General features: G+C 40.1%; 1 protein-coding gene across 1 annotated transcript in view; it reads left to right on the top strand.

Annotated features, from left to right (window-relative positions):
• Positions 1–25,468, top strand: part of LOC310987945 (protection of telomeres protein 1-like) — a gene marked incomplete at both ends in the record, with an annotated part of 116,900 nt that overhangs the window by 30,214 nt on the left and 61,218 nt on the right. Inside the window, 7 exons of the mRNA XM_083974414.1 lie at positions 5,734–5,806; positions 10,440–10,540; positions 16,468–16,575; positions 18,569–18,661; positions 23,108–23,234; positions 24,949–25,079; positions 25,167–25,460. Of these exons, the coding sequence (XP_083830540.1) occupies positions 5,734–5,806; positions 10,440–10,540; positions 16,468–16,575; positions 18,569–18,661; positions 23,108–23,234; positions 24,949–25,079; positions 25,167–25,460 (927 nt within the window). The remainder of the gene's footprint in view (positions 1–5,733; positions 5,807–10,439; positions 10,541–16,467; positions 16,576–18,568; positions 18,662–23,107; positions 23,235–24,948; positions 25,080–25,166; positions 25,461–25,468) is intronic.

Raw genomic sequence — 25,468 nt, 5'->3', positions numbered from 1 at the left:
CATCTGTAGTTCGTTCCAGAAGCCCATGCTGATCCGGTCCTACCTCTGTAAGTAAAATTAAGCGTAGCGTTAGTTCTGGCAGGCCATGACGTCAAGCTCTTAATCAGCACAGCGTAACTGTCTTCACCTGTGCAGATCAGCTGATGGCTCAGCTGACTCCCCGTGGCTGCTTCCTATTGGGGAACTGCATTCAGAGCGCGCTATTTAAACTGCTCTAGCCCGACGTCACCTCCCTTGCTGCTGCTGCTGCTTCCTCTGCCGGCTTTTTTGCAACCCACCTCCACCCCAGCTCCTCCTGTCATTGTACATGTTGGTTGCTCTGCTCTGTCTGGGTTTTCTTTGCTGCTGCGCTCCCTGCTTATGCCGTTCATGATGGCTCGTGAAGGGCAGGAAGGTGCTCTTCCTGCCTCAGGCTTTACACGCAAGCGCGTGGAAGAGCAGGGGGTCCCAGAACAGTACCATACCGCCAAATAAAACTGTGCAAGTAAATAAATATTATTTTGACATAGTGGACCTGACAGAACTGAACTTAAAGGAGCTATATGTAAAAATAATATAGCAAGTAATCATAAAATCACCCAATATGTCACCAGAGACTAAGGAATGATGTTAATGTGAAATACTGATCTCACTGATACCAATAGTACACAACAGTACAGACAGAATATTTGCAAACGTCATATTTATGTTTTGATTCTGTGTTTTGGCCTGTTGCTCCACCCACCGCTCGATCTCCCAATCACAAAGTCATTTGCATTATAGCATCATCAAGCAGCATTGTGGATCATGTCTGACGTTACATAACAAAAGACCTCACTATAAACAGAAGCAGGATCTGCACAGGAGGAGTTGAGTTAGAAAGATGGAGACGGCTGAAAGAGAAGGAGAAGGAGAAGAGCTTGAGGACAGATGTTGGAGTGGCTCATTTTCTCCTGGACACACACCAACTGTAGCTTTCTGCACAATAATCTGTTTTCCCAGTGCGTGTGTACAGATTTATCCACTTCATTTCCTTCTGTTACCACGTCGTCACGGCTCCGCTGGCTTAGTGAGTCTCGGGGAACCAGAGCCACGAAGCTGGAGCAGCGTGGAGGTTAGCGGTTAGCGTGTGGCTAATATCTGGCAACCTCAGATCTAGAGGGGGAGGAAAACAATGTGATGCAGTGTTTTCTCAATTTGACTGCAGCAAAAGTTTTGGCCACAGTCTGACAGACAGCTCCTTTAAAGGGATAGCTCAGCATTTTGGCAAATTGGCCCATTGCCATAATCCCTATAGTCATAGCAGTAGGTTCATTACCTTTAATTATCGGTGCAAGCTATTTTTAGAAAGGAGGAGCAGAGCCGTGAGCTGCTCAGAGCTACGCTACAGAGGCATCAAACTCATCAAATACACAATCCAACAACTCCAAAACGCTCTGGTGGACAAGTTGTGACCTGCACATTCACCACACTATGAGAAATTCATGCAAAACCGCTGATGTGCGTTGCCTTCAGGGACAGTTTTTCATCAAGCAGTCTCTGAATTTCCCTCTAAAACAACTCTGTCTGGTAACATTCTGTTATGATCTCATAGCGTGGTGAATGTGCAGGTCACAATTTGTCCACCAGAGCGTTGTGGAGTTGTTGGATTGTGTATTTGATGAGTTTGATCCGTAGCGTAGCTCTGAGCAGCTCGCGGCCCTGCTCCGCCGTTCTAAAAACAGCTTGCACCGACAATTAAAAGTAACAAACCTACTGCTATGACTATAGGGATTATGGCAATGGGCCACTTTGCCAAAATGTTGAACTATCCCTTTAAATCAGGGCCCGTATTCCTAAAGATTCTAAGAATCCTCTCAGAGAGCTCCTAACTTAACCTAAAAATTCCTAGCAAGGAGTCTTAGCTTAGGAGTGATTCCAGAACACTCTCAGAGAACTCTGAGCAAGGAGTGGACAGAAACTCCTATCTTAGTGAGGAGGTGTGGTTGACCCCCGTTGCTAGGTATGAGTCATCATTTCAAACGCTGTGATTGGTTGATCCTAAAAGTTAGATAAAGAGCACCCGCCCCATGTGTTGAGGCTATAGTCCTCACTGCAGGTGGCCCCGGTTCGAATCCCTTGTGGAGCAGTCCTATCCTGCATGTCTTTCTGCCTCCCATTTCCTGTCTCTCTCTCAACTGTTCTGTCAATTAAAGGCCAAAATGCCCCAAAAATATACTTTAAAAAAAAGCTAGATAAAAAATATACTTTTGGTGATAATGGGCAAAGGATGGACCCTCAAATCGATAAATTTAACCATAAAATCCAATCTTATGAAGACTGTGTAATTGTAAAAATTATTTCACATAAAAGAAAATATCTGTTAAATGAATAGTAAGCTATACTTTAAAATTATCCTACAAAATGTGTGAAAACTTGCACAGTATTCACATAGTGAAACTTAGATTTATTTGCTTATATTAATTACCATGCTGGTAATTTTTGCACTTTCAACTTTCCAACTCAATTTGGTATTAACAAGGGTAAAATGGCTCAGCTTTAATCAGTGTCTGTGATTGCTGACCGGCCTATAAGAAGCAGTGTTGGTTGGCTTTGAAATCTACCACAAACCAGTGAACAGCAATGGAGAAGAAAAGAACAAGGAAACCCAACTGGACAGAGGAACAGGAACAATCTGTAGCGTTTCATTAATTCACTGTCATCCAGTGTTTGGAGAATATCTCTCCTGCCTCTTCTGTCCACCATTTTGTCCTCTGCTTAGGGAACTCCTAAGCCACTTAAAAGTCCTCTTCCCTACTCTTAACAGATCCCACCTTAGGAGCTCTCTTAAGAGCTAGGATTCTTTAGGAATAGCTTTTATCTTTACTAGGATCTACTCTTAACTTTTAGGAGAAATTCTAAGAAAACATCATGATTCTAAGAATTTTCTTAGAATTTGGCCACTAGGAGCAACTCTTTGCACTAAGAATCTTTAGGAATACGGCCCCAGGTCTGTAGGATTCCTTTACAAAACAAGACTCAACAGTACTGCACCATACTGAACCATATTACCATTTACACTCAACATCTCCCTCTTCATCTTCTCTGTATCTTTAAAATACAGTTGTTTTAAACATTTTCTTAAATCCTGTATCCATAGTTATGCTTCGTTCGATTTCATCATCCATTATCCACAAAATGAAATGCACATGCTCTTCAAATGAATACGGACATACAGTAGCCTTTCTTTAAAAAATATTTCCTCTTATTATCCATCTTCTCTGTCAGTGAACACATGTTAGCAGGAAGTAAATGATTCTTTGCTTTAGTTTCTACATTAGTTTGAGACAGAAGAGTTCCAGCAGCCGACGCTGCAGAAGGAAAATAACTCATAACATAATCAAGGTCAGACCTTTTTATTGTCTCCTTAAGATGCAGAGAAGCTTCTACATGTGTGGGAGGAAAAACAGATTTGATAATATCAGCAGGGATAATTTGCAGTAAGTGTGTGTGTGCGTGTGTGTTTGTGTACATGTTTGTTAAAAAGCCACTAATGTACTTTGTCGTTCATCTTCTTACCTCAGTTGTTAATCTGTGTGAAATTGACTCAACACATAATTCAGGCTTTTTTCCTTTTTTTTTTTCTTGTTACACTCCATTTATATTCCATTGTTACTGTGTTGTTGTTATAATGGCATCATTTTGTGATTTGATTCCCATTTGTTACAACTACTCTGTATAGAACCTTTATTTTTACAGGTAAGTTGCAGATGTAGTATTTATCAACCCTGTGCAGCTTTGAAGTGAAGGTGCCAGGTGGAAGCAGATCAATACACTAAAGACTAAAAATACAGGAACTCATTTCCAAATATGTTTTTTCCCCCATTGTCCTGAAAATAAGTTTTAAAATCCCTCAGTTTCCTGCTGTGGCGTGTTCCACGGGAGGAAAATGGCTTTTTGCCTTTTTGCCTTTTCGCTAAGCTCTGTATGAACTGAGGGAACGATGAGGTTCATAGAGGACACACTGTTATACATGTAGAGAGATGAATATTAAATCAAGTTATACCAATGCAAAACATAAGAATGCATGCAACTGTGCAGGAGAGGTTTGCAGCCTGTTCTCCATGATGCACAGCAGCCAACATCTGTAGAGGTGTTCATGTAAATGCATGATGCAAAAACTCAAAATCTTACCAAGAATATTTGTCTTATTTCTCGTCAAAATGTCATTTCTAGTCAAAACAAATCAAATTGTACTTAAATTAAGACTCATCACATAAAAAGCAGTTTGTTTTTAGACACTTTTTACTTCTTTCAAGCATATTTTCACTTGAAATAAGTAGAAAAATCTGATAGTGGAGCAAGCTTTTCTTTCTTATTACAAGCAGAAAAAAACAGATTTTTCTACTTTTTTGTTGAAACAAGTGAAATGTATCTAAAAACAAGTAAATTTTTAGGCGACAAGTCTTATTTTAAGTGGAAAGAGATTAGTTTTGACTAGAAATGAGACATTTTGACAAGAAATAAGACAAATATTCTTGGAAAGAGTTTTTGTAGTATGTCAACATCGTCAAGAAGAAAGAAGTAAGAAGGAGGCAGCAGCAGCAAGAGGTTTCCTGGTGTTGAACAAAAACATGAATCTGTCCTGTGTGAAGAATCACAGTTTTAATGTTCAATATGAGACTTAAAATAAAGATTTGAATCGGTTGTGTCAGTTTGTCTTTTCACTTTTTTGTGGATTCAGATAAGCTCCCTGTTTAGAGAAGCAGTCGTAGCACTGGAACTGAGTCAGCAAAAAAAAAAAGAAAAAAAAAAAGGATTTTAGCCACTTTAAAAAGAAAAAAAAACATTATTCCTAATTCCAGGTTAGAAAATAGTTCACATATTTCCTCCAAGTGTTTTGTTTACTCATGTTGACAAAAAGGAGTCATTAGATATAATAGCCATGTTTGAACATTACATCTTCATGACGGGGTTAAAGGTTCATCTTGTTAATATTGTAAATGTATTTATTTAACCAGATAAAAGACCCATTGAGATCAAGACCTTGTTCACATGGTGACCTGCAAGAGAGGCAGCAGCACACGTCATAGTGAATAAAGACAGATAACAACAAAACAAACATTGAAATATAAAAGTTATAGTCACAGGGTCTGTTCAAAGGATTTCCGTTTTTTAAGATGGAGCGGAAGGTTCCCTTTGAAATAGAGTTAGGTCATTGTAGTTCAGATTGAAGGGTCCAAGCAGAGGGGGCAGAGAAACTGAACGCTTTTTTTCCCCGTTTCAGTTCGAACACGATGAGCAGAGAGGTACAAAACAAAAGATTGACAGAAAGCATTGACTTGTGAACCTGTGTCTGATTAAATGATGTATATGTGAGGAGCTAAAAGCCAAATGTAGGTTTCCATGTATTTTCCAGTTTTCTTGGTATTTTCCTGCTCAGATAACAAAGTTTTTTTATTCCCATTTCATGCAACTGTCACCTGCCACCATCTGCTCACATCCACCTCTTTCTTTCTTCCTTCCTCCTGTGCGTGAGGCTATTTCCTTGTTCTTGATTAGCACGCTGCAGGAATGTGTTTATGGAAACCAAAGCAGCAGAATAATCCACCTTCTGTCTCGCAGCTCATTTCCCTGAGGCACTCATCAACGCCGCTCACTTTTCCTGACGTGGCTTTGATCAGTTGACGGGCTCGCTGAAAGTCTGCAGAGCTTCAGTCGGAGATAAATGTTCCTCAGTTCGCCTCAAAGTTTCATGTTTTTTAATTCTTCCAGGGGAAAGTGGTTCGTAAAGGGCGACTGGTGTCGTCAGCATCCGATGACTTCATCTTGAAGACTGTCATCCAAGGTAAAACTCAAACATTTGTGTGTCTGTTGTGTACCTGAGCGTGCGGTCCAGGCAGCAGCTGCCTCCCAGGCGCTCTGGGTTTATAAATGACAAGCTTTCAACTTTAGAAATGCAACATTTCAGTCAAAGGAGAAAATCCTTCAGTTCAGCTCAGGACGTTTTGAAAAGTCGTGTCTTTTTGAGAAGAAGAAAAGTGAATTTATTGTGTCAGATCATTCATTATGTGCTCACAGTGCAATAATAAATCAATGTTCTGTTCAGTCATTGCGGGGATTTGATGAAAACAGTGTCACCTTGACTTTGCTGTGGGTGATTTGCACTTGATTCTGTGATTCCTGGCAAACACCAGACTGTCTCTCAGTCTTATTTGAGACTGAGTTTGGGTCTGGTGAAGCCATATTCACCTCCCACTCCCAAGACGCGTGACCTCTGCACGCAATTGGACAGACCTCAAACCAATCAGAGCAACGATCCGGACAGCAACAGCCAAATCCAGTGATGACTGCTCTTCAGTCGCCGCCATGTTGCATGGAAACAAAAGCTGCCGGATGTCGCTTCTTTGTCGTCATCCCATTAAACCACCTTTGTAAAACGCCCATTGGTGATTGTGATTGAGTTTTGGGGAATTGGAAGACGCCTCAACAGCTTCTGCTCAAGGCGGACCGGAATTGAATTGAATTGAATTGAAAGTGCTTAATTAATCCCAGGGAAGGGAAATTAAACATCACCATTTACGTACAGGACAACACAACAACATAAAGACACTCAGGCAATACAAATAAGTGCAATGCAAGGCAAGGCAATTTTATTTGTATAGCCCGTTTTTACAACTAGTTTGTCTCAAAGGGCTTCACATGGCATCACAACAACATCCTCTGTCCTTAGACCCTCACATCGACTGAGGAAAAACTCCAGGAAAACCCTTTTAACAGGGAAAAATTGGAGAACTCCAATTACTTTACTCGGCATAACACTCAACAAAATCAACAAAAATGTTCATTGAAAAACCTCACTGCACCAGGTACAAAGGAACTCCTGAATCTTTCTGAGGAGCACCTTGGCTCCACCTACAAAGATAAATGAATGGTTCCTTTGTGGAGATGCTGAGCTCGGCCTAAGAGACGATGTGAGGAGATCGATCATCCAGAGAAGAATTGTGTGAGGTTGTTGAGGCATCTGGTTTGGACTGGAGGTCCTCAGGCGTCGTCAAACTGGGAGGAGACCCTGCGCATATGGAGACAAACCACTACGGGGAATTTAGAGTCACCAGTCAACCTCCTGTTTTTGGACTGTGGGAGGAAGCTGGAGAACATGGAGAGAGAACCCAGAAAGGCCGGGAATCAAACCCAGAACCTTCTCACTTGGAGGTACCAGTGCTGCAATAAAACTATTGGATGTGCCTTTACCCAGTCGCTAACGTTTAATGCACTTGTAACGGAGGGTCCAGGTGCACTCACTCACCCATAAAGGATGTGCAAACCTGACTTGCATCGTCGGCCACTGTGCTGAACCCCACCTGGGGCAATCCGTACCGAAAACACAACGCAGAGGGCCAGATTAACATCGGCTACACACTTAGCAGAGCAAAGCGAGCATGTGCTAGATGTCCGTCAACGACCGCGGGGTCGTCACAATGGAATTAATGACTTTTCAAACATCCATCTCTTCCAACATCACCTAACTACAACTTCCAACTTAGTGCATAACCTAAGGCCTAGTCCACATGAGCCTGGGTGTTTTTGAAACCGAAGTTTTGTTCCGTGTCCACACGAATGGTGTAATAAAAATACTCCGTACACACGCAACCGTGGAATCCGCTACCAAGTGACGCAATGCATGTGTAATACATATGCCACAACCATAGGTGGCGATGTAAGGTAAAATGGGAAGGCTGTCTTAACCAATCAACCAGGCAGAGGTCCGACCTGGCTTAGTCCAGAACCTCCGCTGACGCCGGGCTTTTCGTTGTCTTCTTGCCGTTGGGGTCGCTAGCAAGAGCAAAAGTCGTCTTCGCTGTTCGTCCAGGCGGCTTTGTTGTTGCATTAGGTTGAGCAACTGCATGTGACAACCACATAAAGCCGAGAGCATGCCAATAAACAAGATCCATCCATTTTTTGTGAGCTCACGTCAACTTCTGCAAACCACTGCCAACAACCTCTGCGGGCGGGCAGTGTTTACATCAGCACGCGCGCAGCTATGACGTAAATGAGCGAAACAATCGCAGTTGCCGTGTCCACACACACCCGCTGAAACCAACCCTCCGGCCGAAAACCCCACCCTGGACTCTGGTTTCAAAAGACCACGGTTTCAGGGTTCCAAAAGCGCGGTTGCTTGTGGACAGAACATAGAATCGGGAAAATATGTTCACGGTTTCAAATATACCCAGGCTCGAGTGGACTAGGCCTCAGTGTCATTGCTCTGAGCCACTCCCTCTGCTCTCTGTTTGGCTGCTCGGTTCTCTGCAGGAGAAAAGCCCTGGAAGAGTTTGAATCCCAGAAGGGAAATGAAGACTGAGCGTTAGTAGGCTGGACTCACAACCATACTCTGCTTTTCATATAAAACTGGATGGAGAGATAAATCTAACACAATGATACTGTGTTGGACTCTACAAGCTCAAGATCAGCATTGTTACTGCACAGATGTTTTGTTGGGCGATGAGAAAGTGTGTGTATTGTTCCTCTCTCTCTCCCTTTATAGTTGTGATAATGTGTGGTGGGTTTATCGCAGCCTGTTGGCTGAGAACAGCTGCTGCTGCTGGAAACACTGACACTGAGTCATACTCAAAAGCTGCGTAGTACTGCAGAGTTTATGCTGGAGTGTTTGACTGTGTGTGAGTGTGTGTATGTGTGTGTGTGTTAAGCTGTTTAGCTGGTGTGGATTGTAGAAGCAGATGGAGGCCATTGTGTCTCATTGTTGTCGTGTCTGTGGCCTTCTTATCTGGGAGCCGGCTGATTAAAGAGCCACGGAGAGCCAAGGCTCTTGTTGTGGCGTCCACATCCTTCCTTTTATTCATTTAAACTCTGTGACACCCCGTCTGTGTCCCCAGCTGCAGGACGAGCAGGTCCTCCTCTCCTCTTTTGTTGCCTTACACACACTGTCAGTCTGTTTGACCTGCTGCTGCATCCTCGGATTTTGTTTTTTTGTGTACTCTTCTTGTCACGTCGATGTCATGTTCCCATTTTGTGGCATCGAAGAAAGAAAAAAAAAGAGAAGCACATGCATTTTTACCAACAAATGACGTGCCGTCTCTTCCATTACAGCTGTGATTTGTGTTTTGAAGAAGTGACAGCTCTGTTGATCAAAGCTCTTCTGATGGAACATTGATTATCGGAGAGATTGCAGCAATTTTAAGGACCAGGGCAATTTAGGTGTCATTGAATTGGAATGGCTGATTTTATTTTGTTATTTTGACCTCGGGATGTGTGTTCACATGAAACTCAAAGATTGTGCCTTCAACACAACACATAGTCACTGATGCACCGATGAGGCCTTTTCAGTCCCAATGCCGACACCTGGGCCCAGCGTATCGGCTTTTATTTGATACCGATCCGATTTCACTGTTGAATTAATAAACTGTACACCTCACCATGTTGAAGACAGTGGAGGCATCAGGATTTAATTTAACATTACTTTCAGCCCCATAATTTGCTACCTGATCCAGCTATTTAGTCTATATCTGTATATCTGTTCCAATAGCCGATCGGTTCAGGTTCAGTTTGTTTCATGTCCCTGTTGCAGCTCATAGGATCACATAAAGGTATAAAACATAACACATAGAAACATATAGTGACATGGAATACGCATCAGTATAAATAACAATATAAATAGCATGTGCACTAACTGTGATCATATAAGAAATATAAAATATAAGAAATATGGCACTGAATGAGATAAGAATCCAAGATAACACTATTAAGAACACGATCGGTGCGTCCCTACACATAGTGCTGATATTCTGTAATGTCTAGTCATCAACTTTTAAATCACAAAATATTGAGACACAGAGCCTCATAGCTTTGTGGCCGTTTCCAATCACCATCACGTGTTTATTATTTAACAATATTAAGGCTGGATATTGGCACAGATCTTCCAAATTGATTTTGATCGAATCTTCCTGATGCTACATGAGGAGGTCTGGTAGAAGTCCAACAAGAAAACAAGTGAAGTCCAAACAGCACCAGTAGAAAGCTTGGACACACCTAATGGACAAACTACGTGTCTCACTGTATAATGTCCCAAAGGGAAGTGGTTTAATCCCTCTGAGGGTTCATGAACGTATGCTGGGTGGTACCATACCTGACATTTAGTTGGTTTGGGAATTTTGTATTTCCAACAGTTAGTTTTGTCTGACAGTCATTGATAAACCCAAACATTCAGTTTACTATCGTGTAAAACAAAGAAAATCAGTAAGGACTTCAACTGAGAAGCTCAAAATGACATTCTTTTACATTTAGCTGACAAACCACTTCATTAATTGACCAGTTTTTTCAGCTCTGTTCAATAACTCCAGTCAGTCCTGAACCCCCTGACTTGGTGACCTACTGTTTATAAATGCATGGGTGTAAATATGTATCAGTTATACATAAAATTGATCTCATCATCCTGATCTGAGTCTCCTCCGTCTGTCTTCCAGAAGACGAGTCCCAGCCGAGCTCGTCCTCCCAGAGCACGTCCATCAACGTGGTCCTGACCGGTTCAGTGGCCAAAGAGTTCGATGACGCTGTCAGTGATGGGGTAAGTTCACTGTTCACTGTTAGACTTTACCTGAGCTGCATCAACACGAGACTCTCCCAACTAAATTTAATGCACAGACATCCTGTTGTGATGTTTGTGATGACGATTATGATGTTGATGATGATGTGCGAGTGCGTGCGCCCTGACAGTGTCTGGCTGCTGCTGAATCTAATTTACAGTTTGAGTTATTTTCTGTTTCCTTTGATTGGCTCTGTCATCACAGTTCACACACACAATCCTCACCTCCCTCAACAACCGTAGCTTCCTTTGACGACTTAAAGAATAGTCAGTGATTACTTTGTTTGATTTATGTGTGTGTGGTTGTGTGTGTGTGTCAGACAGGTTTGTGGGTTAAATACTGAACCACATACTTTTAAATGTCTAAAGGGCTGATCATTTCAAAAGAACACAGGAAGTTTTGAGTTTGTTGTAAATTTAAAAAGACAAACGAGAGTGAATCAAAACCTTCAAAATGTGGCTTCTTAAAATATGACCAATTTCCCATTGAAACATATGGGATTGGGGGAAAATGCCTTAGATTAGTTTATGTCCTGCAATTTAAAGGGATAGTTCAACATTTTGGCAAATTGGCCCATTGCCATAATCCCTATATTTTTAGCAGTAGGTTCGTTACCTTTAATTGTCAGTGCATTTCTAGAACGGCGGAGCAGAGCCGTGAGCAGCTCAGAGCTACGCTACGGAGGCTCATGGGATTTCTTGGTTTCCCTCATCAAACTCATCAAATACACAATCCAACAACTCCACAACGCTCTGGTGGACAAGTTGTGAGCTGCACATTCACCACGCTATGAGATAATAACACAACGTTACCACACAGAGTTGTTTTAGAGGGAAATTCATGCAAAACCACTGATGCGCGTTGCCTTCAGGGACAGTTTTTCAGCAGCAGTCTCTGTATTTACCTCTAAAACAACTGCAACTATAGCGATTATGGCAATGGGCCAATTTGCCAAACTATCCCACTTTGAACTATCCCTTTAAGCCAATAACAATGGCACCAGTCAATATTTGAGTAAGATGATAAATGTCTGTAAAGGTCACTCAGTAAAATGATACTTTATGGTTTTAAGAACCTCTAGCAGTTACACCAAGTACCACTAGGGGTGTGTGTGTGTGTGTGTGTGTGTGTGTGTGTGTGTGTGTGTGTGTGTGTGTGTGTGTGTGTGTGTGTGTGTGTGTGTGTGTGTGTGTGTGTGTGTGTGTGTGTGTGTGTGTGTGTGTGTGTGTGTGTGTGTGTGTGTGTGTGTGTGTGTGTGTGTGTGTGTGAGATTGTGGTGTTGGTGCTATAAATTGTCAAACTTTCCTTTAATTACCTCACCACCTGCAGCAACAGGCTTCTTCTCCTAGAGGAACATTTCACTTTGATTTTCCCTGTGTGTTTATGTTTGATCATATTTCATAAGGAGACCTCCCTGTTTTCTCTGCAGTTTTCAATTTGTATTTAACAGCAGTTTTACAGCAGGTGTCTCCGGCCTCTTTGTGCTCTGAGAGCCACTTTAACTAAATAAAAGCGGCTGAGAGCTTTTTGATGTCTTATATTACCAGTTCCACTGATTCAGGTTTCCTATCAAAACTGATCTCCACAACAGATCAGATGAACGAGATCATTTAACATCCAAAACTCACATTTGTACTAAAAACATCTTAAACTCACATTAGGAAAAAAGTCTGGACAAATAAATGTTCATAAAAATCTCCTCAGAAATCAGAAGTAATCAATAAACCAATGATAGTTGTCTGATATCCAATGGTACGACACTTAGATTTCCAAGATTTAAACTAAGAGTAGGGCTGAAAAAACTCACTTCATCCCTAACATAACATATTTCCTGTTTCAGAAAGTAACAGATCTGATTTTAAACAAACTTAACATCCAGTTTTGAACAAGATTCGTGTCGGTGTTTGTTAATTTAGTGGCATGTGGAGCAGATTTAGTGTTTCCTATAAAATCGTTCTTCTTACTGTTCAGAAATCCAGACCTTCTCATACATTAGACATTAAAGTCTTTGTCAGTGTATAAACTGCACATTTCATTGTGTGTTTATAAAGTGAAACATTTGAAGGGAAGTTGTTGACGAGACCTGCTACTAGAAAAGAAGACGAAAACAAAAAAAGAAGAAGAAAACGGATTTAACCCTCTATGGTACGCATTATGATGCCAGTGGGGGAAAAAATGTCTGTGTTTTTATGTCTCAAAATAGACTAAATAAACATAATCTAAAGAATTTTTTTTTTAAATTATTCATTTTTGGAAGTTTGGGGGATTTCTTGCCTGTAGGCAACATTGTACCATTACGGTTCATCATCTACTGTATTAGAAACACCAGTCTCTATAGACTTTCACCTTCACTGGCCTCATCCTCATCCGAATTCTCATTCTCATCTTCTTCATCATCATCATAATAGCCTGATGTTTACTTTACTGCATCCAAAATCACATTTATTAAGGATAACAAATTATGATGAATTATATGTTTTTGAACATTATATTTACACCTAAACTACCATAGTCTCATAATGCAATATTGATTCCATAATGGTCCACTGTCGCCTCAAGGCAACATTGCAATTTTCTATAATGGTATGTTGTTATTTAATAAGTACTGTAAATAAATTGCATGGAACTATTAAAAATTAAACTTTACTAATCTATTAGTGTAAATATATTTTTTTCCAGATGAAAAAGGGCCAGGAAGTTACTGTATGTTTTCAGACCGTTTTAGTGGAGCAAAATGGCAAACCTGTTTCCTTTGAAAAAGTCTGCAAAAAAGGGTTTCAGTATGGCTTCTTGAAAGTCATGTGATAAATTAAAGCATTGTTATTGGTTCTCTAAGGTCTCCTCTCTCTTTTTTTTTTAAAGTATTACAGCATTAAATGGGATGAATTGTGGAGATGTGAGAGGCCAAAAAGTGGTATGTTGCTGCCTGAGGGCAACATGGTACCATAGAGGGTTAAAACAGCGATTGTTTTCAACAGGTTGGAGGAAAGTGTTGATGTGCTGTGGAAACGTACATGATATAGACTGAACCATGCAGGACATTATAGGAAAGGTCATTTCACCCTCAATTGAGTGTTGAGGCTTAAGTGCCATAAATATATACAGAGAGCCAGCTCTCCAAACATCATCATTTGATCTCTCATTTCACATTTATGAATCGTCTGCAGAAGAAGGACCGATGATTATTTCAGGATGATTCTTCATCTTTTCATTTTGGGGGAGAGAAAGATTCACCCTGTCAGTTTCTGCCTGATGAGTCCACTGGATTTCTTTTTCCTCCCTCCCTCCAAAAAACAAGAAAAACTCCCCACTCTGCTATATTTACCAGATTTATTTGATGATTTGTTGATATGAAATGTGAGCAAGTGTCCTTCAGCAGTGGAGTTTGGAGAGGCGTCTTTATGATGAAGTTGCCTTATGTTGGTTTTCATTTAAGAAAAGGAGACTCAGCTGTGTACGAAGGTGCGTCTGAGGAGATGATGTTTTGTGGATCATAAAAGCTGATCTGAATGAGGTAATAAGGCGCTGATTTGTTGATGAATATGACAGAAAATCTGCAGGACGAGATAAATTAATTTCCAGACGATGTGCTGGGGAGGAATGCGCACCGAGCTGTGATGAGCCTCTGATGGGTTCAAGATAATTGAATATCCTCTGGCTGCCTTGAAACATTAAAGGAGGAAGCCTCTGTGCCGGCACTTGACACAGATTAAATAAGATGCTTCAGTTGGAGAGTTGGACGATAATGGACAAATCCAACACAAAAAGCAGTAAACAGAATTATTATTCACTTCAATGTTTTAAGAGTTTTATGAAATCAAACTTTTTAAAGGAGTTTTTCAAACTATTCATGGTTGTTCAATAGCCATTGTGTCTATTTTACATTCAGACATTTCCTCTTGGTTTTAGTGATGTTCAATAGAAGGTGCAACATCCTCACTCATGATTCAGCCCATTTATATCTAAACCAGTCAACTGTGAATGGGACTGGATGATTGGGTGGCTGTATTGTATTTGGTGTACGTCATATCCAAACCATCAATCTCCGAGGCTAACCAGCAGCAGCTCGTCCCTCTGTCATTTTACTTATGTAACTGGTGTTCCTAAAAGCAATCATGTTTGTGATTGGCCCTGTTGGAAAAAACAAAATCTAACTGAAATCTTGCCGAGTGCATTTGAGCCAAATTGGGCCATTTTGTATCGGTTTGACACACTGGAGATCGCCAAGGGACACTGCTTGGTAAAAACTCTATAGTGCCTCATATCAACCTAAAATTTGGTACACATGTGGACAGGGAGTGTGTGAACCATATATGTAAAATTCAAACTGTTTTATAACTAAGATTTTGAAATGTCACCTTTTAACACAAAATTTCAAACTCTTTTTTTCTTCCAAAAAATATTGTATTTGGTGTATTTTGATGTTGCATTCAGGTGCAGTCAACCGGATGTCATTTTACTCGACGAGAGAAAGACGTTAAACGTGGGTCAGGTAAACAATACGACATCACCATGACAACATACTGTCAGGCCTGTATTGTTTGGCCTCGTGCTGGCGGACCACTTGTTGACATAGACGCTTGTTTATCCTGTTACATGCAGCGTCTGTTGTCTGTCTGACGTCTGCCTGATTTCACCTGAATGCAACATCAAGAATATGTTCAGATATGCAACCGCACCACTAGATGGGGGGAATTCCTACACATTATACCTTTAAAAAGTTTTTGCTTTGACCCCTGGGTATATGGCACAGACGGCAAGTTTGTTTCCTAAACTTAAATAGTCTCCACAATAGAGTTAAGTTCTGTTTATTTTTTAACAGTATATTTTGTTTGAGAAAAGAGAATAGTTTCTTTCTTTTCGATTTATCATTGTTAGGGCTCGCGACACCCCCCCCCCCCCCCCCCCGACTTCCTGTATCTGGCCCTTCAAATTAAAAGCCCTATAGCCTTTCATATACAGTTCAGTCATATTGATTTTGACTTAATTTTGACAAGACACGGCTCCAAATGTTTTTGGTTTTTTTTTTTCCTGCAACCAATCGACCAATGAGGTTTTGGTTGGCTAATGTTCTTTTGGTCGACTATTTGGGTGAAGTTATAATTGTTATTGTTATATATTGTTGTTATAATAAATAATCCAGTTTTTGCTACCAAAATCTCTTTTTTTTTTTTTAACCTTAAAAAATTTGAATCGAATCGTGTATCGAACTGTGGGTCAGAAATCGAGATACAAATCGAATTGTGACTTTGGTGTATCGTTACAGGCCTAGTGATAAATAATCGTTATCTGAGAATTTCTCATAATAGTCTTGATTATAATTTTTACAACGATCCAGCAGCCTGAACTCTGAGTCGTCGTTTCTGTAGTTTCACCCACCCCCCCCCCTTCTCTCTGATACTGTCACAGCAGCACCTATGATGTTGTTTCCAGCTCTAGTGAGTGAGTTTGTGTGTGACCTGTGTTGTGTTGTGATGGGGTGGGGGGGTTTGTGGGGGTTTGGGGGGTAATCCTCCTGTCAGCAGCGTGTCACCGTGCTGTAGCTGCTTGTTGTTTCCCTACAGCAGCGTGTTGGTGTTGATGCTGTGTAAAGCCGCCTCAGATCACACCGGTCTCGTCTCCCTAACCTGATTATTCCGACTATCTGCCGTCCCTTTGTCGGCCCTGAGCGCAGCTTCACAGCCGTGTTGGGGGGGCAGCTGACAAGACACACAAAAGACAATCTCCACTTTTCACACCGGCTTATCGTCGGCGGCTTGTTGTGACGTCTTACTGAACGTCTGGGCCGATCTGTCCCCCCTCTGGGAAGAAGAAGGATGTGTGTTTATTCATCTCTCTGAGTTTTAATCCCCAGCACCCGTTCCTCTGCCTGTTGTTGTTGTTGTTTATCTTGTTGTTGCTCCTGCAGGATGTGGTGGTGGCCTCTGGCTTCACTGTGGAGCGATCTGGCTCGGATCAGAAGGACCAGCTGCACCGCTGTAAGCTGCTGCTGTCAGGAGACCACGCCTGTCTTTATGTGAGGACTTCACTACGTCTCTGTCATGTATATATGTGTATGTGTGTATGTGTTTTTACTGCACAGACGGACGTGGACACCGTCGAGCTCAGCTACACACCTGCTTCAGTTCAGACTCTGCACATCCAGTCTGTTTCACTGAGTGACAGCTGTCAATCAAACTCATGCAGACTTAAGCAATCATTTTACTACTGCCAGCTCTTGTCCAGACCAGGATTACTATAGTTCACTAAAACTAAAACTAGCAGTGAAAAAATAATGTAGTAAACTGAAATAAAAAGAAAACGACATTTTTTTTCCAGAAACGACAATTAAATCAAAACTCCAATGAACAATGTAAAACTAACTAAAACTAAAGTAGAGTCAGATAACATCAGCTTAGTTGTAGTTTTCTTAGAGATGTGTAAAGCTGCAGGAAGAAAACGACTTGGAGTACAACCCACAGGGAGATAAGAGTGAATGGAAGCTGATGAGGACTGATGGAGCATTATGGGATGCAACTAAAAGGGAAAGATCCCACTAATTTGGAAGTTCATCTTCAGAGGTCTGACAGAGGTATTCTCCTAAAACCTGAAAAACTAAAACAAAGACTAAATAAAAACTAAACTAAAACTGCTTGTTGAACTAAAACTAAACTGAAATAAAAAAAGCAAACTGTAGTGGAAATAATGAAAGTATAATGGCAAAACAAACAAAATCAGGCAGGTGCCAAGTCGCCTACTCATTTTAATGTAACAATTGCCGATGAGAACCGGTGTCAAAAAGGAAAAAAGGAAAAAAAACAATCGATCATGGACTTCATGATCGATTACCATGGCAACGAACAAAGCTTTGAAGCTTCGATTTTTTTGGGTCAGCCCTAGAAATCAGTCTATGTAGTTAGTAGGGATCGGCATTTGAAGAAATGTCTTTAATTATCCACAAATTATTGATTCATTATCAACTTTTTCTTTCATTCCTGTGTCAGAAAATACTAAAGAAAGTGAGTTTTTACTCAAAGAAATCTTTATCTGAAGAAGAAACTCCAGTCCAGTCACAGTCGTCTCAGTCAGGACAGTTAAAGTTTAACTGTTTGACATAAAACAGAAGAGAGAAGATGAGCAGCCAGTGAAACCAGAGGCTTCAGGCCAAACTACAGATTAGATTCTTTTTTTTCTTTTTTTTTTAAAGGTTTATTTAGAATGGGACCTCACATATTCATGAACATACAAAAAAAAACAATTAATTGCTGTAAATATGTCGGATTTAGCTGGAAGCTAATTTCCATCCGCAGTCCCATGACACATAATTAAATAAAATTACACTCAGACATTTAAAACGATAGACATTTAAAATGATAGACAATAACCTCCATAGGGTGTTTAGCAGCAGTTACAATTACAATGTTGCAAATTACTCAGCAGGTGACAATGCTAGGCGACGCATTGCCACCTGCAGAAAGAGAGAAAAAAATTAATAAAATAATAATAATAATAATAATATATTTATCGTATCCTACAGTTTTTATCCAATGAGGAGAGAGAACGGCATGAAGGGCTGTGTGTGCAGCAAAGGGACGCCGTGAATGTGGCGACGTAGGGACGAGGACTGTTATGGTGCGTTCAAGGAAACTCGTGTTTTTCCGACCTGTGAAGTCATACCAGTTTGATCTGGTACGAGTTCACCGGTCGGAAGTTACGAGTGGCCGTTATAGTGACTTTCACCGGTAAAACAGGTCGGAAAAACACGAGTGGGTTGCCTGGAACGCTACAAAGTCGTAAGTTGTGACTTGAAGCTGTAATTTACGGTTTCAAAAGCCTGCCTGGAACGCAGCATTAGCGAAAACGACCGGATCGCTTACTTCTGCTTTAAAATATGTTTCTATATTTTGACTATATTTGATTTTACACAATCGTATCAAGAAGATCTACGTATATGGAGACATCTCCTCTCCTCCTCCTGTGTCTCTGCTGCTACCAACATGTTCACTCTGGTCTCTGTCCTCGTCCCTCAGGTGTCCTCCTCGCTGCCTCCTCCTCCTCCTCCTCCTGCTGCTGACCCCAGGTCGCCGTCGGCAACCAAGAGGAGCAGCTCTCTCCCCGCTGAGGTCAGACTCTGTTTTTACAACCAGTAGAAGGAGAGAAAACGACAGCACAACATCCATTCATTCATTCATTCATTCATTCATTCATTCATTCATTCATTCATTCATTCATTCATTCATTCATTCATTCATTCATTCATTCATTTATTTATTTCTTCAGCCTTCACTTGAACTGGGGGATAAACTGAAGTAGAGACACATTTATAATGTAGCCGAACAAAAGAGGAATGAAAAAGACAGGAGGAGCTCCAGGGTTAAGGTCTCATTAAAGTGGCAGGAAACAAAAATACAATGAAATTCAACAAGGACAAATAAAAATATCCACTAAACAGGAAGAATAGATACAAACCTGAATAATTACAATATATTGAAATAAAGTTTTTACAGATCAACTAGGAACATCTCCAGAGAAGTGTGTAACAAGTGTGTTATAAAAAATCTCTGAATTTACTTTGGTTTATTTGTTAAATAACACTTTTTAGTCCCATCACGGCTTTTTGCTGTAAAATCAGGACTTTTTGTCACAAAACTACACATTTTTAATCATGGCATTATCATTTGTCATAATATCTTCCAGTATTTCTTCATCATGATGGACTATATACCAGTTATCTGAAATAAATAAAATCTAAGGAAGCAAACACGTCCATAAAGACAAAAATATAGTGATATATGAAGACAGAAGTGTCATTACACTGTAGTTTAAACTCTGCATAAAATCACTTCACAAAAACTTTGATCCTATTATTAATATTAACTGAACTGAAACATTCACAGCTGCTGAGCTCTGAATCAAACTGAGACTGATTTAGTTTTTGGGGTAAATGAGGCGGAACAACAGAGTTAAAACTGTGTCTTTTCTACAAAATCATAAAAACACCACAATGATAAACTATAACCCACACACACAGTCCTCGTCCTGAACTCTTTCAGACGCTCACACACACACACACACACACACACTTGTGTTGAACCTTGTGTGGTTTTAGCTCCTCACCGACACATTACAGAGTCTTTTAAATGTTGCCTTCACTGCTGCTGTTGGAGAGTCTGGACATTTCGCCGTCGCCCACTCTGACGCTCTGGAGACACAGAGCTCCGTCTTCTCTCTCTATAATGCAGGACGCAGTGTGAGCGCTGAGCTGACATGAGTTACCAACAGTGACAACAGTATCTGGACGCTGCTCAGAGACGAAGCTGGTTGAAATTAGGGTTGCAAAGGGGTGGGACATTTCCAGTAAATTTCCAGAAACTTTCCATGGGAAGTTAAGCTGGGGAATTTGGGAAATATTCCAAATTGGAAACCTTCCATGGGAATTTATGGGAATTAACTGGAAATTTGGGGTAATTTAAACAAACTGTATCATATCCAAACATAAATGTAAATATTTTGTCTTGTCTGAAGCATTGTGACATCCATGCAAAATAATACAATTAAAAACATGTCATTTCAACAGATTTATTTGTGAGTAGAACTTTATCAAGTTTTAATTCTTGTATGAACAATCAATTATTTTACTGAACAACAAAAACATGAACAGTGAGTAAAATATTACTTACTACTGTATATTGGGTTAAATCTGGTTTGTTTTAGTCAAGATTATGCTACAATATATTTTCCCCAACTATATTTAAGTTCTCTGTTAAGGGCCAACCTTCAATTTTGTGAATTTCATATTTTTTCCCGTTTTATTCCCATAGATTCACGTTAATTCCCATGAAAATTCACAGAAGTTTGCAACCCTAGTTGAAATAAAATCATCTCCTCTGTGGATACGAAGCTAAAACAACACCAGAGTGTGTGACCGTCACACACATGAAGCTAATGACGGATCAATAAGCAGCAGAGAGGTGGAGCTGTGATTAACGTTTTCAAACAGAATAAATGACACCAGAACAACACACAGTCAGTGTAGATTAGAAGAATAAATAAGAGATTGGAGATGAAAGTTTAAAGGCTGGATCAGAGTTTGATCTGCGCCGCAAAAGAAGAGATGTTGGTTAAAATAAATGTTGGACAGACGTCTCCTCTTTCATGAGCAGATGCTGCGTCTTCGAGGAAGAAGTGCCGAGTTCAGAGAATCGGCTGCTTTGTTCTGCAGTTTGCTTCGGCTTTTAACATTTATCAGAAATGACATTTGTTTTAGTTAAATGCCAAGATTTTAAAAACCAAAGAAAACCAAAAAAACATCTGTCATGATAATGGTTTAAAACATCGGCTCTGTCCTCGGTTTGCCTTCAAAACCATTATACACAGGTTCACACACACACACACACACTCAGTCCATTTAGTCCTCAAGCGTCCTTATTTTTATTTTATTTGGTTTAAGGACAGTGTGCACTTACATCAATCTTTTTTTTGTTTCAAAGAAGAGATTTAGCAGGAAGCTACTTTCCATCTGTTGTCCTCACATAAACCATGATTCATTTCCAGCATCACACAACATACAATATCCTATATTGTCTATATTATAAGTCCAGTACTCCTAATACAATGTGATTTAAAGCAGCAGGTCCAGCCTCACAAAAAACATCAAAATTACACTGAATAATTGTTGGAAATGTTTTATTAGGAGTGACCCCTTGAGATATGCTGTCTAGTTTTCGAGTGTTAGAATTTACAAAATGGTCACAAAGACCAGATACAACACGAACAAGCAAAACAAGAGAGCAAAACAAAGCAGCAACACAACAACAACAAAACAAGAACAAAAAGTAACAACAAAACAGTAAATGGACAAATCAATCAGAAAAAAACAAGGTTATATAAAGCAAACAAGCAGAGTTATGGACAGAGTCAGTTATATTAGAAGCTTTTAGGATGTTGTATGTAATAATACAAGTATGATAATTCAAACAGGATGAGATCATCTAAAGCAGTGGGCTCTCCAACCTTTTTTCCTCTGAGAGCTACTTTTACAAAATGAAAATGGCCGAGAGCTGCTCGTGTTTTATAACATTCATTCTTTATATTCATAAAACAAAACTATGTTTCCCACTCTTCATGAAAATAGTCTGTTTCTAGCCTCTGATAACTGAAATGATCGCTGTCAGGTATCGTCTCTCCTCTATTTAATATGAAAGGAGAACATGTCTGTTCTGATGATACAGGTCAGCGGTCCTGAAATGTGCTTCAACCAAGGCGGCGCTATTATATAGTATATAGGCTGGGAAAATCTATAAGGTGCACGTGATTCATTAATCCTTTGGCGAGCTACTGGTAGCTTGTGTTGGACACCCCTGATCTAAAGTGTCTGTATTAAGTAACAACTGACTGCAACAATTAACACAACACAACCATTGGGGAAAAAATCCCACATTTTCAAGGTCAGTCAAGACCACAGCTGCAGTGGCATCTTCTTTTTCTTTTCTTTTTTTAACCGCAAACGCCTCTTTGTCACTGGCTCACTTTATTTTATGTGATGTAATTCAATAAGTTCCAGATAATTCAAATAGTTGTACTAAAGTATCTGCTTGTGTTAAACCATCTGAACAACAGTGGGAGGAGACTTCAGCAGGTTCTGTGCTGTGTTCTTCTGTTCAATCCAAACTTTGTTTACATAAATATGGTTTAGATTTTACATCAAATCATCTTTTCTTTGTAGCTGAGGAGGAATAATGTAAATATCAAGACACATGATTATTATGAGGACTGGGGCTGAACACAGTGATGGACTGGTTGTTGTTGGTGCAATTCACATGCAGCCTAACAAATACAACAGGAACAGGCATTTGCAAAACAATAAAAGACAAACAGTGAGCAACACCGGCCCAATAACAAAATAAATAAAAAAAACACACGGAAATGTGCAATGTGGCAAAATATGCACAGTTTAAAATGACCTGAGAAGTACAGTAGAGTCAGTGAGCCATAGAGGACCTTCACTCAGTCAGGGTGCAGTCATGTAAACATGCTCAGTCTGGTGAAAGGAAATCTAGTCCGAGCACGGGTCATTGTATGTTTTATATAATTCAATGAATCATGTTTAACGCAACTATATACATATATTTTTTATAATTCAACGAATCAATCATGTCCAGTCCTCCTGCAGTTATGTAAATGTACTTATTTTGTTATCTACTGGTCCTCTGTCTTTATGGACTTTTTATGTTAATTGTTGTGTTGTTTTGGGGACTATGGATGTAATTTAGCATTAAGACCTTACAGTCAGATACGTCTCAGAGCCGTCCTAGTGTCCACAGGTAAAAGAGGACATGAAGATGAGCTTGTCTTTGTGTCTGGAGAAACTTGAAGCTTCAGATAGAAACATAACAAACACCGACTCCTCTGAACTGAGTCTGTGTCTCCGTCTGCTTCCTCCTCTGTGATCACAACAGCACACACAACATCTCCAGCTCTCATCACAGACCAGACCAGACCAGGTGTTTTCAGGTTTAACATGATGGTTTTATCCTCTTTTTGTTTCTTTTTGTGTTGTTTCTCCTCAGGTCTCCTCCAGGAACAAGACCAACAGATACACGTACGTGCGACTGGGCGACCTGCAGCCCGGGTGTATCGTCAACGTGTACGGAGTGGTGGTTTTCTTCAAACAGCCGTTCAAGTGCCGAGGAACAGGTCGGTATCAAACTATTACATCTAAAAACTGTAACAGGATGATGGTTCACTGCTGTCGAACTTGTACACTTTAACATGAGGCTAATAGATGTTTCTTCACTCTTGAAAAGTCAGTTTTAATAACAACAGTCCTTCATATTGATTAACGTCTTAACCCCTCGTGTTACTTACAATTAATACCGGGCCTGTCAGGATGTGGACTTTCTCTACATTTGATACATTTCTGGAAACAGTTTGCGCTTCGATCCCTAACCAAACAAACATTTCATACATTCCACATATTGCACAAAACTACGTATATCTATTAATCTACTAAGTACTTTGCACATCTTGTAAATAAGATCGATCCTTTATTCTAGTGTCCAATTTTGTTGCCGATGCGGTTTCTGTTTATATTTATATTTTTATATTCAATTTTTTTGTCTTAATCTTTGAGGATAGAAGCCACACTACATTGAACTTAGTTTCATTGACAAAAAGCTGATTCTGATTCTGAACAACAGGGATGTTGCAGCATTTGTCGATCGTTAATATTATTATTTCTCATTACGTTTATATTTGGATTTTTATCATAAAGTAGTTTGGTGTGAAAAAGTTGTATTGAAGGTTTGAACCACGTCAGCACCACGGACAGAGAGGAGGAGGAGGAGGAGGAGGAAACATTGAGTCCATGTGTTGATGCTGCAGTAAATGACGGAGCTGCTTTAAAAGCTTCTGCACCTGTTTCTGCTCTAATCTAATCTAATCTACACAACAGCACTGAGTCATAGCACCAACCACAGCTGCTGGATCAAATAGTTCTTAATTAAAATAGAATTCACCGGTTTAAATAATAAAAAGAAACTCCTTCACTTTTTTATTCAATTCAATTCAATTAAAATTGAATTAAAAAGTGAAGATTCTTGTGAGAAGCAGGAAGTGATGATGAGCGTCAGATCTCTGGTACTGAGCTGCGTTCAAGACCCAGAAAGAATTCATTTTATTATAGATAAGGATGATAATAATAGCATAACATAATCAAAACAAGTTGTCATGAAGATGTTGTTTCTTTAATGATGTTTACAGTACTGTCACTTTTGATATAATATAATATAATATAATATAATATAATATAATATAATATAATATAATATAATATATCTGATACTCATGTGAGTGTTCATTAAACTGATGATCAGTATCAGAGACTTTATTGATCCCCAGGAGGAAATTACCTTACGTTACAATTAAGAAGAGTAAAAAAAAAAAAAGATACATGTATACATATTGAAATATTACAAATATACAAGATGTACATAGATATAAGATTCAAGATTCAAAGATTTTTATTGTCACTTCTCTATAATTCCCGGAAATACAGAAGAATCGAAAAGCTGTTTCTCTCTGATCTTGATATGAACAGGATATATAAACTAAACATTATAGAAAAAATAAAATATGTCATACATAAAATTAACTAAGTGCAAAATAGTAGTGCACAACATGGAAGCAGCTTGTTGAGATAAACATGGAAAGTTGTATAAATAATGCATATAAAGATTAAGAATATGTCCTTTAGCCTAAAGGGGAACTGTTAATTGTACAATAATAAACACATAAATGAGTTTTTCTCTCCAGTTTAACATGAATCTACAACGACAAAAACTGTATATGAATAAATGAACTTTGAACTCTTCTCAGATGTTTTTTTATTTTTATTTGCTTCCCTCGTCAGACTTGTGCTCCAGCCTGAAGATCATCGATCAGTCCAACCAGAAGGTCGGCTGCACCATCTTCTGTGACAAGCTGGAGAAACATCCCAAGATCTTCCAGATCGGCGACATCATCCGCATGCACAGAGTCAAGGTGCATTCTGGGTGAACGTGTTGTGTGTGTGTGTGTGTGTTGTTGTGGTTTTTCTTAACCCTTAACCCCCCCTCTCTCTCTGCACAGTCTCAGTCCTTCAACGACTCCATGTCTCTGATCAGCACCTTGGGTTTCTCCGTGGTGACGTTCGACGGCGCGGTGGGCGGAGCCGTGGAGCCTCGGACCTCGGGGAACCAGTTCACCCTGGACCAGCAGGACCTCCGCATGGTGGAGGAGCTGCGGTCGTGGGCCGCCACCGAGGGGATCCGCCCGGCCGTTCCCACTACGCCTCTGTCCGACGTGAAGCCCAAGGCGTACTTCGACCTGACCTGCCAGCTGCTCGCCAAAGCCCCCATCGACTCCTCCTGCACCCTGCTCAGGGTAAGACC

This window comes from Trachurus trachurus (assembly GCF_905171665.1).
Source record: "Trachurus trachurus genome assembly, chromosome: 6".
Classification (NCBI taxonomy): Eukaryota; Metazoa; Chordata; class Actinopteri; order Carangiformes; family Carangidae; genus Trachurus; species Trachurus trachurus.
This window is presented reverse-complemented; position numbering and strand designations above follow the sequence as displayed.